This window comes from Strix aluco, chromosome 10, assembly GCF_031877795.1.
Source record: "Strix aluco isolate bStrAlu1 chromosome 10, bStrAlu1.hap1, whole genome shotgun sequence".
NCBI lineage: Eukaryota > Metazoa > Chordata > Aves > Strigiformes > Strigidae > Strix > Strix aluco.
In genome coordinates, this window is record NC_133940.1 from 4,236,589 (window position 1) to 4,249,466 (window position 12,878).

The 12,878-nt window shown below is 47.7% G+C and overlaps 1 protein-coding gene across 1 annotated transcript in view; it reads left to right on the forward strand.

The window, feature by feature from the left end:
* LOC141927791 (hydrocephalus-inducing protein homolog) overlaps positions 1 to 12,878 on the forward strand; it is an 88,134-nt gene that overhangs the window by 19,825 nt on the left and 55,431 nt on the right. The window contains 3 exon segments of the mRNA XM_074835053.1: positions 8,372 to 8,573; positions 10,053 to 10,064; positions 11,236 to 11,407. Of these exon segments, the coding sequence (XP_074691154.1) occupies positions 8,372 to 8,573; positions 10,053 to 10,064; positions 11,236 to 11,407 (386 nt within the window).

Sequence of the window (12,878 nt, forward strand, 5' to 3'; positions counted from 1 at the left end):
GCATATAGGGAACCTATAGGATAAACTTCAGAGGGACAGATCTTTTTCTGGGTTAGATCAGGGCTAACTACCCTAGAGGTTAGGGCTGTGGGGTTTATACCATGTGAAATGAACAGTCCAAGTGAAGAATCCAGGGCCAGGATCTTCACAGCTTGCTTTGAAAACCTGAGTCTTGTTCTTACTGAAACACCTGATTCCTCCATGGTTAATCTTTGCAAAAGTGATTTTCATGGATAGGCCACAGGGACCAAACTATCTGCTGGCTCTGGGATAGGCAACCTCCCTGGAACATGGTGCAGCCACCTGGGAGATGAAGGCAGGATTCGTTCCCGCCTGTCAGTACAGCGCTGCAGTTATTTTTCAATAAACCACAGACTGAGAAGGAGAGCAAGGAATGATTAAGGGATTGTCTCTCAAACTTTGAAGCATACAATTAAGTAAAAGGCTGCTGAGATTAATTGCTGAAGTGAAACTGAAACATTTAATCAGTCTTAAAAGCTGCTTGTTGCAGGTGTAGTGCAGAGCAGCAGACAATGTTGCCCAACCTGGCGGGGCGAGCCCTGGCTGATTTGTCCTGCGCTAAGTCAGACTCCCTGTGACTCGCATACAGAAAGCAGCTGGGTTGCTCTTTCAGAGCCACCAACAGACTGTTTCTTATGAAACAGAGGCACTAAGAGCAAAATATCAGTGTAGGGTGTTGGGAGGCATTTTCCTTGCTTTACTGTGTGTCTGTATTGACTTGCTCACAAGTGGCAGCAGTTCTCAGTGAATCACACTGTTGTTAGTGTGACTGACGCAGGATCAGGTGCATGTTGCGTGGGTTTAGTTTTTGCTGAACTTGAGTCAAATCTGTCCCTAGCATTGCTTAAGCAGACATGGAGCTCTTCCCTTTGCCTGCTATTTGGTTGATTAGAATTGTGTGTCCTTTAGACTGTCCTGGTTAGGAGCACAGGTGGTGTCCCCTGGATAGACTGTCTATGTGGTGGTAGTCGTGTTGCTACAAACTTTACAGGTGAGTGTGAAGAAAATGTCTTTGCTGCTAAGAGCATAATGATTTACAATGAAAATTTGACCTTCACTGCTTTACATGTCCAAACTCCTCCATTTCCCCCATGTACATGGGTCTGGGTGTGAAAAATCCCAGCTCATACTCCAGCTGGGAATGTAAACGTGTCGGGATGCTGAATCCCTTTCTTCAGGTAAAATTGGTGCTGGTTTTGGCTGAACCGGCTTACTTGGTAAATGATGCCACCCATGCAAGGGCTTGGCGGTGTATTAGTGGTCCTGTACACATGCAGGAAACTCATGAAATCCCAGCCCTGGTTGTTTACTGCTGTTTGAGGTTGAATAAGTAACTGTAGCGTGGACGTGCCAGCACCTCTGAACATCTCAGCTACCCACAAGGATAAAGCATCCGAGAAAAGCACTGCCTTGCTGTGATAGTCATCTGTGGTTTTGTGTAGGCTTTGGAGAAAACCACCACCCTTGCAGAGCTCTGTTCTCTTTCCTTTAAGAACCCCCTTTCGACCAAGGGTCTTGTCATCTGTCTTGCAAGGCTGGCATTGCAATCAGTGGCTTCCAGGAACTTGTTTGAAAATGAAATGAAAATCCTCTTGATGTAGTCTCTGGATCAAGCCTTTTCCTTTCTCTTTTTTCTCCTTTGTAAATCCACTGAGGCATGTGGACAGGCAGCAGGGTTTAACTGAGGTTTAGCCCTTGTTGTGCTGCATTTTCCATTCCTGAGATCACTCAAACAAGTTGCTGAGTGTTCTCAATTTGCACTGACTTCAGCCAGAATGGAGGAGGCTCAGTACTTGTCTGAGCAAACTCTCTACCTCGTTACATACTTGAGTCGTCCTTGTATTGTGCAGGATACCAGGGTGGGAATACCGAAAACATTTTCTGGTTTTAATCTTAGTCTTGTGCCAGTGTTTACAGGGGCTCTGACGTTGCCGTGAGTAGCGTTAAGTTACTGTTGAGCTAAATTCATGGCAACAGACCGTGAGCTTCTGACGGCCACCGCTGTGTGCCACTGCCACTCCAGTCCGCAGTTGTTCATCTTCATGCACTTCTCCATTCCTTCCACACCAGGCAGATTTATAGTAGCTGCTTACAAGTGCTAAGAGGTGGGGAAATCTTCCACTTCCTAAGCAGCAGCCCCTTTTGAATCCAAAGCTTCCCTGTAGTGCGCTAACCGATGTAATTCTTTTTTATTTGTGTTTAGTGCTGGCACATGGTTAGAAACTTACATTGTTCTGTGAGTTTTTAAAGAAGATCTTGTTTCCCGTGTTATCCCAAGGTGTAAGCCAGACTGATGCTGTACAAGAGGCTTCTCTAGATTTTCCTTGGGCTATCAGGCATTTAAAAACTTTGCAAAGGGATTTTTCTTTCTGCCTGTCGTAGGTGGTGAGTGCACGTTGTGCTTTCTTCCCTTCGCTTGTGAGAATTCCCGGCAGTGTAGCTGGTTTCTGTCAGACTTTTATGTTCTTGTACATCTGCTTCAAAGTGAGTGGAGGGAGTCATATATTGTAGGCAAAAGAGGTGTAAATAGGAGTTTGTGCAATTCTATGTTGTCTTTGCATCTTAATAGTAGCAGCACTGCAACAGAGCGAGGATTGGTAACTAATACTTTATACAACTGATTGGTTATATGCTTTTATAGTTCAAATCACTTAGATTGATGGGTGAGTCTAGTTGGTCTCCAAAGTGTTCGTTTCTGTCAAAACAGCTAATAGGTAACAACTGTTTCCTGTCTTTGTTCCCCTCTTCTAGAACTGCTTGTAATAATGAATTTTTCTTATACTGTTTTAGATAAGGCCATTCTGCTCCTTGCAGAGTATGGCCCCTCTCCAGGGCCTTGTGTTTCAAGAGAGATGATCTGTCACTTTGAGGGTAGATGAAGGGGAATTACGTTTGTGCTTCATTTGCTTGAGGTTTCTTTGCACAGCTTTGTAGCTCCACAACTCCGTAACACCCCTCTGAACAAAAACCCTGCTCAGCAACCCATGGAGTTGACTGTGTGAGCACAGACTGGGGTGTATGTACTAGGAGGGTCACTTGGAAGTTAAAAATCTCCTTCTGGCTGTTTTGTTCATCCTCAGGCATGCACAGAAACAGACTTCTGCGTGACGCTGCATACCCCATTTTTAGCACATGAAAGATTTCTGGAAGAATGTGGTTTTCATCTCTTTGCAGGACACCCTTGACCGCAGCTTGTCTACTCTATCATCAGTGGAAATCACTGACATGTTCTGAAGTGTCATTACCGGGGGATGTGTTTCAGGGCAGAACTGACCATTCATTAGCCTCCTTTCCTTGTGGATCGATCAGCATCTGCTGAGAAGCAGAAGAGCAGCTTGAAGGGTCACTGATTTATTAGGTGGTCTATTGGGCATGTCTTTGCCAGGCAATCGGAATGAAAGTTCCTGCACCATTTTTCCCATGGCCAAAAGCAATGTTTCAGCCAGTCAGGTACCCCAGCGTATCGTTACTGTAGTAGCAATAATGGTTAAAAATAGCCCGCGGCATCCTGGGTATGCGGCAGTGGTCTTTCATCATCCGACGGTTTCATCGTCCTTTTCAATACATTCTGCGAAGCTCCTTCATGCTGGGCAGGACAAAGCCTCCGTGCTGGCTCCCAGATATTCCTGTGCCAGAGTATTTCATCCTGGAACGAGGCAAACAGTTCTTCCTAAGCACAGTGCAGAGGGGTGATGGGGAATGCTGTGGGTGCTCGGTCACAGAAGGAGGCACAGCGAGAGCCTGACTGCAGAGGAGATGACTTAACGTGCAGGAGAGCTGTCTGAAGAGCCTGCAGCCTGTCCTGTGGAGCACTGCTGGCTGGTCACTGCTTTCCACCTCCCTTTTCATCCCCATCTGTTGTCTTACGGCTCCTTGCAGGGCCTCTGGGGTAGAGACCCTCTTCTTGCACTGTGCTGCGTGGGCTCAGTGGGTGCTTTGCCGAGGCCGGGGCCGTGCTGGGGACTCTGACCGTTACAGCAATACCTGTGGCCACAGTAATGACGAGGATGCTCTGAGCTTTGTTGTAGCCTGGGAATGGTTCTTTGGAAACACCTGTGTTAGCAGCAGCAGTTATTTAGTGGTGAGGTTTATAAACGAGGTCTGGAGTAAATAACGTGATGGTTTAATGATGTCTGAAGGCAGCTCCTGAACACCACCTCGGAGAAGCACTTACAAATGACTGTCGCTGCTCTGCGTTTTGCTCTAGGGCTGGAAATACAAGCGTGGGGACGGACAGACGGCCTTTCTCAGGCCGGCAGAGACTCGGTGCATCTTTTAGGTGAAGCCATTAGCTTCCCAACAGCGAAACAGCTCAGAGCAGTGCTCCTGACTCTGATCTAGTGGTAGCTCTGTGGGAGACGCAGCAAAAACCACATGGTGGGGGGGCTGGATCAGGCTGTAGGTGACTTCTCCAGCTCTCCAGAGATCACTTAGCCTGGTGAAGTGACTCGCTTCTCCGGCGGTGAAGTGGTAACAGAGACCTCTGCACGCTGTTTGAAAAACAAGGATATGCCGGCAGTGGAGGCAGCTGGGTATGATAGTAGCAGGAGCAAAAGAATTACTTATCATAGGTCGATATGGGGGTACAGTAACATCCTTTTGAGTGAAGAGCTCTGCTTTCATTGCTTGCTTGTATTTTCAGTGAAAAAGCAGCAGGACCTGTCTCTCTCCAGCTGCGTTCATAGAAGAGATGAGAGCAAGGCACTGTCTTCTGACAGACTGGGCAAATGAAATTACACTTGCTTTCCATGCTACCTAAATATTCCAAATTTGACTGTCATTCACTCCTAAAAAGATTTAAAATCCAAATTCAGCAGAGAGGGAGACACAGGGATAGAGGAAGAATATGTCTTGGTGAAGACAAAATGCATCAGGGTGCTGTTTTGTTTCTGTTCAGTCCAATCAATCTGGGTACCAGCTTCCTAATGTTTAGAGCAGTAATCAATGAAGGAAAGTACCAGCTGTTGAATACTAGGAAAGCGTTCTTCATAAAACCTGAAATTTGTTTTGAAATCTTGTGCAAGGGTTTGCTCATCCATTCATTGAGCTATACTTTCAGGCTAAACAAAATCTGTCTTTCTGTTTAAGAACAGTTTGTACTGCTCTGAAAATTATTCCCCCTTGCACCAGGATGATCATGTAGTATTAGAAGAATTCAGAAAGATGTTTTAGCTGTTCTGTAAATTCTCTCTTTGTCTGTTTCCCTGCACAACAGGAGCCCCACAGAGTATGACCCAATGCTAGATTTCTTACTTCAAGATAGTGAAAAGTTATCATGGTGTGCTCAGATACCTGTGTCCGTAGTCACGCAGATGGATGCTGGGATAAAACACAGTGGTGTTTCTGCTGTGTCAAAGAGCATCGCTCAGGAGTGCACAACCCAAAGCATCTGCTCTACTGCTCTATAAAAAGTCTAGCTTTTAATTTCAAGTTCAGGCATTGCTTTGTTCAGGTTGCAGAGAGAAAGCTGTGTCCTGCCACCTGTAGGAAATGTATCAAAAACATGTAAGAATGAGAGAGTTGACAGCCTGTAATAAGATCATGTTGTGTAAATAACGATAGGGCAGACACATCTAGATTCAGTAAATGTGCTTTCATGGCAGCCAGGCATCCCAAACCACAACCATGGACATTACCCTGTCAAGTGAAATACCTAGTGCTCCGTCACTGTTACAGTACAGAGGGTTTTTTTAAAAAACTTATCTATTAAACAGCCAAGAGTCTTAAATGAAATGTCACATCTAATTTGACACCAAGACATGCAGCCTGCAGCCGCCCATGGCCGACCCTGGCAGGTCCGCTCTCTGTGTCAGCTCATCGGCCTGGCAGACAGATCCGTGGCTTCCTCCTGACTCTCTGGCAGCTGTGCAGGCTCTCCTGGACCCAGAGATTTGTGGGTTTATGTATTCAGCACGATGCTGAATGCTCTCTGTGGTAGAAGGTGCTCCAGCAAACCCTCCAGCCTTCAGAAGAGTCCTCGGTGCCTGCAGCCAGGAGCGCAGGGGTGGCTGCGTCCCCAGCTCCTCCCCGGGAGAGCAGCAATAGGGGATGTTTAGCCAATTGTGTGGAAACAGGCAGTGCATATGCTTTCTCCCTCGTGGGCTCTAGAGTTAGCATTTTTCTGTGCTGGAGGCTTTATTCTCATCGCTGCTTAATAGCTTCTGATGGCTTTATCTTCAAAGAATTTGTCCAGTTGCTCTCTGGATTTACAGCTGTTAGCCTCTACAGCCTCCTGTGGCAGTGTGTTCCAAAGGAAGGAATACTCCCTGGAAAAGTACTACCACTTTTGTGTAATTTCTGACTAATAACATTATTTCAGGCCCTCAGGTTCCTGTTTTATGACAAATAGTGACCAATTTTTCCTTATTCACGTTTCCCAGGCCATTCATGCTTTTACAAGCCTCTCCCATCTATCTCCCATATGATTTCTAGGATGAGGAGTCCTATTCAATCTTCTTATAAAAGCTGCTTCATACTTTTAATTGTTCCTTCTGCCCTTCTCTATTTAGCTTCAAATGCTTCAGCTTGTTTTTTGAGATCAGAACTATACCCAGTATTTCAAGACACATGTGGCCATGGGTTTAGACAGTGAGACGATGATAGTTTTCATGGTGTTTATTTTGCAGTAGTTTGTCATCTTGATCGTTGTAGAGCGCTGGCTCATGTTTCCATAAACCCGAGCTCGAAGCACTGTGCATGTCTCCCATTTCTTGGCTCCTGGCTCCTTTGCTTGCCAATATATGCCAAGGACTCAGTGGAGGGAGAGGCAATGCTTATAAAGCATACCCACCTCTGTAACCCTCCTGAACATCAGTTATTTCTGTATGCCAAGTTGTCCATTATAGAAAGCAGATTATCCAGTCATTGTAAACATTGCTGCTGTCCTCGCAACGTAACTCATCTCTGGCCACAAATCCCTACCACTCCAGACTCCCTTAAGAGCAGAGAAATTGAGGCTATACAGGCATGAAGGCTGAATTCTCGTTGTGTGGAGATGAGTGAATGACTCTAGAGATCTACTGGTTTAAGGGTGAGTCTTGCTTCATTCCCCAGTGTCCCCCCAAAAGAGGGAACTCCTTTTTTTTTTTTTTTTTCCTGGAATGAATGTGATTCTGCTGTGTTGTGTCTGGCTTAGGATTTCAGGAGTCCACCCAGCACACATCCAGCTCTCTCCCTGTGTTGTTGCACGGTAGCCGTTTAAAGGCAGGTCCGTTCTCTGGCTGCCTTGCTGTGACCTGTGCAGTGAGGAGGAGGCTCTGCCTTTGCAGAGGGATGCTCTCCAGGCTATGGCCGGGTTGCTGCACTTGTCTGTGGGGGCTGGCTCTGAGGCTTTAAGCACCACTCCACAGAAATGCCATTTCTAGAGAGCATGTCTGATGTTTGCTGTTTGCATCTCACCTGGGAAACACTTGCCTGCAAGAGGAAGAGTGGGCTTGGTACTGAAGTTTGAGCTCATTTGACTCCCAGGAGTTACTTGGCTGGGAAGAAGGAAGGTTTGAAGCTCTGGAAATGAGGGAGCCTGTGGTGGGAGTCTGTTCGGGAGGGTGACGTGCTGGCAGGTACTCCAGCAAGGCTCCAGTCGTTAGTCAGTTGATGTGCACAGCCCGGGACACTCTCCTCTTCAGCTGGGTCTGAGGTGGAAAGCAAAGATGCCTTCGCTCTGGTCGTTGGATGGCTTGGGAAGATGCAGCGTAGACTTGCAGACTCAGGCATAAGCAACAGGGTCCCGGCTGAGGAAATGGGCTTGCAGGACTGTAATGGGCAGGTTGGGGTGGGCCATGCCCCACCAGTCTCGTTTTGACATGTCTTCACAAACCCACAGCAAGTGAGGGCGCTGCTTCTACAACACAGTGAAGCTCTCTTCTGTGTCCCATCCTGCCCTGGGCTGTCACTTGTTCCTCTGAACCTCCCTTTCCTGCCCACGTGCCCCCAGGCATCTTTGCTTGTCAGCAACAAGGGGTCAGGAGAGACACAACACTGGGCAAGCCCTGACTGAGGTGGGACTCCTCAGAGTCACCCGAATGACTTGGATGCAGAATTGCCTGTGACTTGATTGGGATGGCAACCCAAAGGCCACCTGGGCACATCTGAAAAATCTCACTGTAAATACTGTGACCTTGGGGATAAATCTCTACAAACACACCCAGAAATAAGGTGCTGACGGTGGTGCCCAGGACATCCTCATTCTGTACACAGGCAGCTGTCAGGATGTGATAAATGTGCTGATCTGTGGAACTGCTAATACAGCTAAAAGCTGTAACAATTTCTTCTGTTACTGGTGGCTTGCTTTGTTCCTCGTACTTCCATCAGCAAGTGAGATGAGCAAAGACTCCCCTTTGCTTTTTTCCAGGTGAAGATATTCACACAAGCCTTTATGGAGCAGCTGTAGATGTCAACATCAGGCTGGCCAGGAGCTCCCTGACAGTTGAGAAGACTTACCTCACGCTGTCAAACCACAGATCTGTGGTCATCCACAATCGGAGTGAAATCATAGTCCATTTCCAGTGGAAGGCTTTTGTTACTCAGGAAGAGGAAGATTATCAGAAGCTGAGGTTTGTTCCAAAGATTCATTTCAGTAAGATACACTGCCCAAGGGTAAAACTAACGTATGGCCTCAAGGGGTGTTGGTGCATTGAATGGTTTAGGACAAGTAAACCATCTAGGGCATCCGGTTACGTGTCCCTGGAGCTCAGTGCCTCCCATTCCAGCTCCATCCATACTCCAGCTGAGGATGGTGTTTTGGGGAGGAAAGGCTGATTGCAGTGACTGGATTTCCTCAGAGAGCAAATTTGCTTTGTGGGAGCACCAAACCACTGAGGTCCAGAGACCCCTGGCTATGGAGGGTCCATGAGGCTGAGGAGAGTGTCAGCACTCGTTACCTGGGACTGCACTGAGTAGCAGCACTTAACATAGCTGCAGGGAGCATAACTGTTACGATATTCACTGCAGCTTCTTCCACTCCAGCTTTGATAAGGTGTCAGGCTCCTTCTCCAGTAATGTGCGGGTAAAGTGCTTCGTTGGCCCAGCAAGTTGAGGCCATCCTGCTGTAGGATGTTGAATTGCCTTGCACTGTCCCGGTTTCCAGCACAACGAGGTATTTCTACCATTCCTCAGAGACTGGGGAGAATTCGGAGGTGAAGGGTTCTGCAGGGAAGGTAGGGCAGCACAGGACAGAGCGCATTTGGGCTGCAGCAGCCTGTGTCTTCATGGTGCTGAGAGATGGGGCAGGTTCTTCAAAGGGTGTCTGTGGTGAAGCTTTGAAATTCCCGTTTCAGGCAGCAGAGAAACACTTATAGCCCGGGGAGATGAACTGGAAGTGACACTTAAAAGTTTGAGTGATTAAGGGAACCCTTGTGGGACTTTTCAGACTTGCATGGATGTAGGTGTATAGGAGTTAGCTCATAGCTGATCAGGAAACTGCCTTAAACTGGAGCACTTTTTAAGGGCTTCTGAGCCAATAAAGATCAACATAATTAGGTCATGCCTTGAAGGCCAAAACTAGTTTTCCACTGTTGTCTATTTTTAATTACACAGTGTGTGACTTCCATGCAAGCTCAGTGTGTTAAAAGAAAATCTCATTACCTTCTCTGGGCACTTGCCTGGACCATTCCTTTACCGCTCTCCTCTCGCCTGCCTGTCTCAGATTGGACCCTGAGTGATCCTCTTTCCCCTCAGAGGCAACCAGGTTTCCCCACAGTTCACTTCAACCTGATTCTTTTCCAATTACATCTGATCTCATGCCAGATTATGTCCTAGAGTCTGATCAGGATGTTTTTTCCCTCCTACTTGCAACCTCAGGGATGGTCATAGCTCCAAGGCCACTGTCCTGCTGTCAGAGAAGCTTTTGAGATCTCAGAGCAGAGAGGACTTTTTCCATGAGAGGAGGCAGTGCAGGACCCTGCTCTGGGCTGTGACCCCAGAAGACCTGGATCATTAGAAGGTCTATCCAGGGGTTTGCTCTGTCTCCCTCCTGCAGGACTTTCTGGGATGTAATGGTGGAATTATTGTCCGTTGATGCAGGTTGAGTTGAGGGTTGCCCATCGGTGGCTGGAAGCCCTCCTCACGTGCAGCACTGTAGGTCAGCCATGGAGAAACATTTCCCACTGCACTGCAGGGGGAGCGAGCCAAAGCAAGTGGTTTTGGTGCTGGTGCCAGCCTTGGCCCGAGGCTCTGTCTGTGTACAGCTAGTAACGTCCATGACCGTATTTCCTTTTGAACTGTATTTGAATTTAGCTGGGTGATGATTGCTATCCTGTTTATACTACATTGCCTCGATCTGCTACACATGGAGCCTTCCACTCATCCCCCCAGAGTTGTCACCTGCTGGTTCTTCATGGCCAGGGACTGGAGCATGCAGAGGGGACAGCGATATGCCAGCTAGGAAGCAACTGCTCTGTAGCCGTGCTCCCTTATCTCTTGGTTGTGATCTTTAAACACTAGAATGATTTCTGCTACAGCTACCAAGTAAGGGAGAGATTAACTGTGTCAAAGCCCTACAGAGATGGCCAAAAAGAGGAAAAAGATAAGGTGGTTCAAGGCTAGATGTAAGGGTTTGGATTCAGAGATGCTGGTCCAGACTTCTTTAGTGGGTGATGCTAGGCAAAGTCCCTTCCCCTCTCAGGGCCTCTGTTTCCATGCATATAAAGCCATTGGTTTCACCAAAAGGATGCGATGCCTGAATTCATTGGTTTGCTTTTACAGTGCTCTGGGATCCTCTGGTGGAAGGCAGTATAGGGCACAGAAAGCACATTTAGCTTGCTTATCCCTGCAGGTCCAAAGGGGAAGAAAAGAGTGATGCCAGTAGCCTGCAGCTGAAACCCAGCTGTGTCTCCCCTTGCCAGTGAAGCCCTGCAGTGGGTGCTCCTTCATCTTGATCTGCCTCCCCCAGGCAGCTCTGTGGTAGGAAAAGCCAGTTGGGTTGTTGGTGGATTCTCCATCAGTTGTGGCAGAGACTTTGAGCCAGGAGGCTCTCGAGGGCTGCTGGCTTTCAGAAACCTCTTCTGAGCTTGTAAGCATGGAGTAAAACTACGTGCCGTGCCAGCGAACAGCAAGTGATAATCTGATCCATGTGGACCCCACGGTTTGGGGTCAGCCCCTTGCTGAGCTGCTGCTGTTCCTCCCCGAGCGCTTTGCTGCCCCTGCGCTCACACGAGTCTCTGCAAATATGTTGCTCATTAAATTATCTGCTTGGTTTGTCTCTCCCCGTGGCTGCAGGCTGCAGAGGCAGAAAGAGGACGAGATGGATCGTTGTCTGAGGGAGTGCAAGGTGGAGCCCGCTCTCCGAGAATGCCGTTCTCTTCTCTCCCGCCCCTCCCAGAACCAGCGGGCAAAGGCGCAAGGAGACTCCATGCTTTTCTCCGACGATGTGTTCACCCTTGAGCCGCTGGTAAGCGATAGCTGAGAACCTCCCTTCCTTCTCCTCCCTGGCTGAGGTCCCTGCATCAGCTGGCTTGATGTGCCGAGAGAAAACACCAGGTTTCTAGTGAGGCTGCGAGTTTGTTGCAAAAAGCATTTCTGTGGGCTCCTGACAGAGCGAGAGGCTGCCTAAAGCTGGGCTCTGCTGCAAGGGCTATAAATTAAGGGCACTTCATAAGTGTCCTTACACTGTTGAGAGCTATCGATAATTATGAGTAAGGGCACAGCTTACACGTAGCGTATGGGGGTTAACAAAGGATATCAGAGCACTCTCAGTTCACATATTGACCTGAGAAATGAAATGGTCCTCTGTGGAAAGGAGGCCAAATTCAACCCGTTTGATCACAGACATACCAATCTCTTCATATAACCTGGATGGATACCACGGCTGAATCTCCCTTCCAGTGTCACCTGTGAGCCTGGACACAAGGCTGGCAGGTTTAAACGGACTTTTTGAGTTTCATTGCACATAGGTACAGAAATTTTTTTGCTTCTTCTGTTTATGCAAGCAAAACCCCATATCCTTCAATCAGCCAGAGCCCTGGTTCTGAGTATTTGCATGGTCTGAGATGAAGAATGCCCACTGTCCGAGCAATGCAAAATCCCTTTTCATCTTGGAGGAAATCCTAGGATAATCTCAACCTCTTCTTCCTTTTAAAATAGGTGAAACTATTCTTTTTTTTTTCAAGGAAGGGGATCATCTTCTCTTCTCAGTTACTCCTATATCCCATATAAGGCTGAGAGCCACCAATGTTGTCACAGCTGCAGTTTCACACCACTATAGCTGACAGCAGCATGATGTGACCAAGAGGTTGTGTCAGAGTGGTGGGAATATTGTAGAGAGTGGGAGCCGATCAGCTGAGCATTAAGAGCACCCTGTGGTGTGTCAGAGCTGGTTTTGGAGTGTGTCCCAGGGCTCCTGCTGCTTTACAGTCAGACTATGTCTCCACAACTAGCTTAGCCTGCTCTTGAGCCTCTGAAGTGCGTTAAGGTGAGGTCCAGAAGTCTGGCTGCCCACAGCGCCGAGTCCTGGTGCTCCATGTAGTGACATACGGACATAAAGTGTAGCCTGGCCTCAACTCTTGAGTGGAAACCTTTCCTGAATGGCTGTGTTAATGTTACACAGTTTGCTCTAGGACTGAATATAAGTGGGCTACTGCATGAGTCTCTCCCCTTCTGTATTGTCCAGCATTATCAACCTTTTGATTTCCATTAATTCCATTATTTATGGAACAGCCAGGTTCACATTCAGTTTTACTCGTGCCTGTCTTTCCCCCTGGCATATGGGTGTCTTTACATCAAATGGTAGTGTTTTCTCCTCTTTATCAAATGTAGAATCTAAAAATCCACTGCTGCTGGCTTCCACAGCCTTCTCTCCAGTGACAGCCCTGTAACTTCTAGCTTGGGCAGACACCCTTCTTGCACTGCCATGTAAATCTGCT